At 35.5% G+C, this 6,708-nt stretch overlaps 2 protein-coding genes across 2 annotated transcripts; both read left to right on the top strand.

Moving 5' to 3' along the window:
* Nucleotides 1-261: 261 nt before the first annotated feature.
* LOC129310857 (acidic endochitinase-like) lies at nt 262-2,229 on the top strand. The gene is made up of 2 exons (XM_054952764.1): nt 262-285; nt 1,279-2,229. The coding sequence occupies exons 1-2, from the start codon at nt 262-264 to the stop codon at nt 2,227-2,229; spliced, it is 975 nt and encodes a 324-aa protein (XP_054808739.1).
* A 1,844-nt stretch (nt 2,230-4,073) lies between these two features.
* Nucleotides 4,074-5,248, top strand: LOC129311044 (hevamine-A-like). Its single transcript, XM_054952990.1, has one exon. It carries the CDS (start codon nt 4,202-4,204, stop codon nt 5,096-5,098), a length of 897 nt encoding a protein of 298 aa, XP_054808965.1. The 5' UTR covers nt 4,074-4,201; the 3' UTR covers nt 5,099-5,248.
* The last annotated feature ends 1,460 nt before the right edge of the window (nt 5,249-6,708 follow it).

Here is a 6,708-nt window from a genome sequence, read left to right as displayed (position 1 = left end):
AGTTATCCTTACATTTTATGATAAATATCATAAAATGTATTAATTTATATTATAAATGTAATAATTATCATATATTTAAAATTTTTATGAATCATGATTTTAATTTTATAGATTAAATTATCTCTTTCTTTTATGAATGTGGTTTATTATTCTTTTTTATCATTAATTTTTTATCTTTTTTAAAAATTTATTTTACTTCATTCATTTCTATGAATCAAATGAAATTTAATTGTTCTTCAAAACCTTCTTTAATTAAGAAGGATGGCCTCTCTTTCTAGCATCAAGGTGCTGAAAATTAGATGGATTATTAAACTAATTAAAATATTTATTTAAGAGTTAATAGTTAAAATTGTTGTTGGATCATGTTCATACCAGTCAAAACAAAATATTTTATTAAATCAATCAATATAAAGTATTTCAATGTTGACTTGAATTTTTATATTATGGTTGGGACAATGGTTCATAGTTGTCCTTTCCTTTGACACGAAATTGTTAGGTTAGTAAGGCAAGTTTAACTCGTTTCACACAAAACAATTGGCTTAGTAAGTCAAGTTCAAACCTTCAACTAGTCATGCATCTGAAAAATTAATTTCCTATTATTTACATTTGAATTTGAAAACTAATTCTTAAACAAAATAAATTCAAAATTCTGATTTTCATTTCATTTTGATCCTTAAATTGTAAAAAATAAATTCTCAAAAGAAGATTGAGTTGGAACGTTCTGAGTATGTTTTTGTTTTTTTTTGTTGTATAAATTTTTTATTTAAAAATACTCAGACTAAATATGATGTTTAAAATATCTGTTTACTCTTTTATAAACAATTTTTACAAACATGAAAAAAAAATATAATACAGATATAGCATATATACCTTGTCATTTTCTACAAGAATGATTTCTCATATAGTTCGCCTTAATTTCATTTTTTTCGGAAAGTCACATGATCCAGCAATAATAATTCTCCAGCATTCATGTCGATAGACTTCGCGTAACCTTTAACAAATGACCTCTGCTTCAAGCACTTTTCACTGGAATAACAGAAGAGAACTTAGCAGAAGCAAGCAAAACAGAGATAATAAGAGACAAAGAAGCTGTCAATACTGTAATTAAACCCACCCTCGTTCCTCCTGTCAACATTAACGACTGCGTTTTAAACATGAAGACATGAACCAAAGCGACTGCCAAGCCACGTCCCTGAAAGAATAATCCCCACAATTTTCTAAGACAGAGACAAGTTTCCACTATAAAAAGACATTCTTAACCATTGTATCTTGGCTCAGGAAGAAGCACCACAAAAGCAATTCATATCAGATATTGCTTGCCCCTTGACAGTGGCATCCAACAAGCTAGCAGTATCAATCTCAGTCTTCTCCTACATTGTGTTAGCTCTAGCAAATGGCTCTAATGCAGGAAGCATAGCAATCTACTGGGGCCAGAACGGTAATGAAGGCACTCTGGCTGGGGCTTGTGCCACTGGGAACTATAAGTACTTGATTTTAGCCTTCTTGCCAACTTTTGGCAATGGCCAAACTCCAATGATAAACCTAGCTGGTCATTGTGATCCTTACACTAATGGCTGCACTGGCTTGAGTTCTGACATCAAATCCTGTCAAGCCAAAGGCAAAAAGGTGTTACTGTCTTTAGGAGGAGGTGCTGGTAGCTACTCACTTGCATACTCACAAGATGCAGAGAATGTAGCCACTTACCTTTGGAACAACTTCTTAGGAGGACAATCTTCTTCACGTCCATTGGGTCCCGCTGTTCTTGATGGCATTGACTTTGACAGTGAAGGAGGATCAAACCAACACTGGGGTGATCTTGCCAGGTTCCTTAGAGGCTATGGAGCTAATGGGAAGAAGAAAGTGTACATAACTGCAGCACCTCAGTGTATTTTTCCTGATGCTTGGATAGGAAATGCCCTCAAGACTGGTCTTTTTGATTATGTTTGGGTTCAATTCTACAATAACCCTCCTTGTCAGTACAGTTCTGGAATGACCAGTTTTGAAGATGCATGGAAGCAATGGACATCAGATATACCAGCCAACAAGATATTCTTGGGGCTACCAGCTTCCCCTGAGGCTGCAGGCACTGGATTTATTTCTGCTACTAATCTCACTTCCGCTGTGCTTCCAGCCCTTAAGACTTCTGCTAAATATGGAGGTGTTATATTGTGGTCCAGATATTATGATGCCCAAAGCGGATACAGTAACTCCATCAAAAGCCACGTCTAAAATCAACACTCATCTTTTAATCATGTACTAGGCTGCCTATATATACGTGTTTGTGTGTTATTTATTTGTGTATTGAAATTGATGTATATTTGAATACAAATATATAAATATGTTACTGTTTGTATCTTATCTTCTGCGTACCAAACTGAGGATAAAGTTTCAATATGATAAAGTACGAATATTAAGAGGCTTCATGGTAAGAATAAAACGACATGCTGGGATGGTATTTAACGTAACTAATTGGAATCAATACCATGAGACCTCAATATCAGACTTTAGATTAACACTGAAATGATTGGAGTTGCTAATTAATAGTACAAAGTTTGAAAAAAATTATTACTGCCTCTGATCCTTATTACAAATCACTTTTACCTATCTCTCCAAAATTAAGAAATGATAGTTTACTCATTAAATCTGTTTTAAAATTAAAAAATATTCCTACTTTATTCCTTTTAAAGGGAGAGAAACGCAACATTTGAAGAGCATATGGGAACCACTAAACTGGAATTTAATTTTCCTTTTCAATAATTTACCAATAGGTAAATAGGAAAATTTTAATTAATAGCTATTTATGTGACTTATAGTTAGGACCAAATATGACTTTAAAACTTTGCCATATAATTAAGATGGGAGGAATCCTAATTTTCCTGTAAAAAGTACTTCAGACATTGTTAAGAATTTCCCATAAATTAATGAAAAGTTTAATCAAAATGAATGCTTCAAAATCAGAATAATAAATTTCTGCTCTTTGGGACGAATGGATTAGCTTGGCTGCTTTTCACAATGCACATGATTATGATAGTTCCAACATATTCCATCCTATTCAAATGGAAGTAAATTTTAATCAACCATTGTAATTTGAGAAAGTTATTTGAGCTAATTATATCTAAAATTTAAAAAATTTGGACAAAAAAAATCTTGTAATTAATGTTAAGCATGCGAAAGAATTAAATTTGTCTCATGAAAATAAATCTGATTTTATGAAAGTCAAGTTGAGAAAAATGTAAAATGGTTCTTAAATTTTGTAAGTATGCTTATATTAAAAAAAAAAAACGAAGCATGACAGTTTCTTCTATAACAAAATAAAGAGTAAACCAATGAGAATTGGATTAAGTAGAAGAAGTTAGTCCTTTGTGGCAAACTAAGATTTCAATTCTTGTTAAAAGATTGTCTTTTGAAAATGATTGCCTCTGAGTAGAACCACATATGAGTAACCATAAAAATAAACAGAGAGTATTACTTAGGAAAACTCAAGCCGTAATTACTGCCATGGCATCAACATCTGTATATAAAAGAACTTCAATTATCTGCACAATGCTAAGCTCGTTCGTTTCAGAAACTGGTATCGAACCATTATTTAGTAAGTAGGTTAAAAATTGCATTTTAAAAGCCTCAGAGATTTCACTGTATATCATATTTCAGCTTATCATGTACGTAACCTAGCAAACTACGTAATGTCCATGGCAAATAGCCGGGACGTTTCCTGAAGATGTAGCGTGGTTCCTTTTTTCCCTTACTATGTTTGAAGTTCTTCATAACCATATCCAGACAATTTTCTCTCCATTTCTTTTTTTTTTTCTATCTTGGAAAAATCACGTGATCCAACAGTAATTATTCTTCGATGATAACCCACTATCACTGATGCACTGTGATACAATTGACCGCTGCCGTACTCAGTTTTGCTTGGAATAATGGAAAACAACTAAATAGAAGCAGCCATGGTAGAGAAAACGACACAGAAGACGTCAATAAGATCGGACACAGCTGACCTTTCGTCTACATCAACGATTGCGTTTCAACCATGAAGGCCAGAGCCGAAGTGACCGCCAAGCCACGTTCTTATAAGAACAATCACGACAAATTTGCAAGACCAGAGACAAGTTTCTGTTATAAAAGGCATCCTCCAACATGGTGTTCTGGCATAGGAAGCAGCACAAGAAGCAATTCATTAGATATTGCTTATTACTTGGCAATGGCATCCAAAAATTGGGCCATCTTCATCTCAGTCTTCGCCTTCATCGTGTTAGCACTAGCAAATGGCTCTAATGCAGGAAGCATAGCAATCTACTGGGGTCAGAATGGTAATGAAGGCACGCTGGCTGAGGCCTGTGCCACTGGGAACTATGAGTATTTGATTTTGGCCTTCTTGCCAACTTTTGGCAATGGCCAAACCCCAATGATAAACCTAGCTGGTCATTGTGATCCCTACACTAATGGCTGCACTGGCTTGAGTTCTGACATTAAATCATGTCAAGCCAAAGGCATCAAGGTTTTGCTGTCTTTAGGAGGAGGAGCTGGTAGCTACTCTCTTGCATCCTCTCAAGATGCAGAGCATGTAGCCACTTACCTTTGGAACAACTTCTTGGGAGGACAGTCTTCTTCTCGTCCACTGGGTCCCGCTGTCCTTGATGGCATTGACTTTGACATCGAAGGAGGATCAAACCAACACTGGGGTGATCTTGCCAGGTATCTTAAAGGCTATGGCAATCAGGGAAAGGAAGTGTACATAACTGCAGCACCTCAATGCCCATTTCCTGATGCATGGATAGGAAATGCCCTCAAGACAGGTCTTTTTGATTATGTTTGGGTCCAATTCTACAACAACCCTCCATGCCAGTACAGTTCTGGAATCACCAATCTTGACGAAGCTTGGAAGCAATGGACATCAGATATCCCAGCTAACAAGATATTCCTGGGGCTACCAGCTTCTCCTGAGGCTGCAGGAAGTGGCTTTGTTCCTGCATCTGATCTTACTTCCACTGTGCTACCAACAATTAAGACTTCAGCAAAATATGGAGGTGTTATGTTGTGGTCCAGGTATTATGATGCCCAAAGCGGATATAGTAACTCCATCAAAAGTCACGTCTAAAATCTATACTCATCATTAATGTAATAGCCTACATATATGATATGTATTATCTATTTGTGTATTGATGTATGTTTAAATACAAATATATGATATGCTACTGTTTTTATCTCAACTTCCATAAAAAAGGGGGTTAACTTCAATATTATAAAGCATGAATATCGTAGGAATCAACTTGCTCTAGTACTAACTGTTAGACAAACTTGTGCTCAATTAAATCACCCCCTACATTTTTTTCATCTATAGATTACAAGGGATACATATCATCTAGCAAAATTCCTAATGCGATTTTCTCTTAAACAGTTTCCACTATCAACTAACTAAACTTACATAAGATAGGATGATTTCTCTCATAGCTTCAATTCTTCTGAGCGGCTTTCTATGTAACCAATCACCAATGTGGGAGAATGAAGAATTTTATGTAAAGCCAATGACACTCTGACAGTAATATTACTTTCAAAGAAATAGCAATTCAGTACTTGTGGAGAATTTCCATCGTGTTATGTATTGCAAATTTGGTTGCTGCTATAATAGCTGCTTTAAAAAAGAACCAACAACAACAACAACAACAACAAGCCTTTATCCCACTAGGTGGGGTCGGCTACATGGATTGCAAGACGCCATTGTGCTCTATCATTTATTAAGCTTTTAGAAATATTATTAATTAAGAGATCACGTTCAACAACTTCCAAGAGTGTTCTCTTAGGCCTTCCTCTACCTCTCTTAATCGGACTCAAAGTTATATGTTCCACTCTTCTCACTGGTGCCTCCCTTGGTCTTCTTTGTACATGCCCAAACCATCTCAACCGATTTTCTACCATTTTTTCCTCAATAGGTGCCACCCTCACTTTTTCACGTATGTGCTCATTTCGAATTTTATCTTTACGTGTATGTCCGCACATCCATCGTAACATTCTCATCTCTGCTACTCCAACTTTATGCTCTTGCTGTCCCGTTAGAGCCCAGCATTCACTACTATATAACATTGCCGGTCTGATAGCAGTACGATAAAACTTTCCTTTAAGTTTATTAGGCACCCTACGGTCACAAATAACTCCTTTAGCTTTTCTCCAATTAAACCACCCAGCTTGAATTCTATGTGAAATATCTCCACTGATTTCGCCATCATTTTGAATAATGGCTCCCAAATATCTAAACTTTTCCACTTGAGGTATAATTTGATCTCCCAATTTCACTTCGAAATTATTTTCGAATAGTCCTTTACCAAATTTACAATATAAATATTCCGTCTTACTTCTACTCAGACGAAAACCTTTCGACTCCAATGTCCTCCTCCATAACTCAAGTTTGCAATTAACCTCTTCTCTTGTCTCTGCTATAAGAACTATATCATCCGCAAAGAGCATACATTTCGGGATTTCCTCTTGAATATGTTCCGTCAAAACATTTAAAATCAAGTTGAACAAATAAGGACTCAGAGATGATCCCTGATGTAGTCCAATCTTTATAGGAAAATCCTTTGTTTGACCACTAGGCGTTGTTATACTAGTTTTTACCCCCTCATACATATCTTGTATGGCTTTAATATAAGCAATCCGTACTCCCTTTTTTTCCAACGCTTTCCAAAGCACTTCTCTTGGTATACGGTCATA

This window comes from Prosopis cineraria, unplaced genomic scaffold (assembly GCF_029017545.1).
Source record: "Prosopis cineraria cultivar Desert tree isolate PC_DT_omini unplaced genomic scaffold, ASM2901754v1 PC5, whole genome shotgun sequence".
NCBI classification, from domain to species: Eukaryota; Viridiplantae; Streptophyta; class Magnoliopsida; order Fabales; family Fabaceae; genus Prosopis; species Prosopis cineraria.
This window is presented reverse-complemented; position numbering and strand designations above follow the sequence as displayed.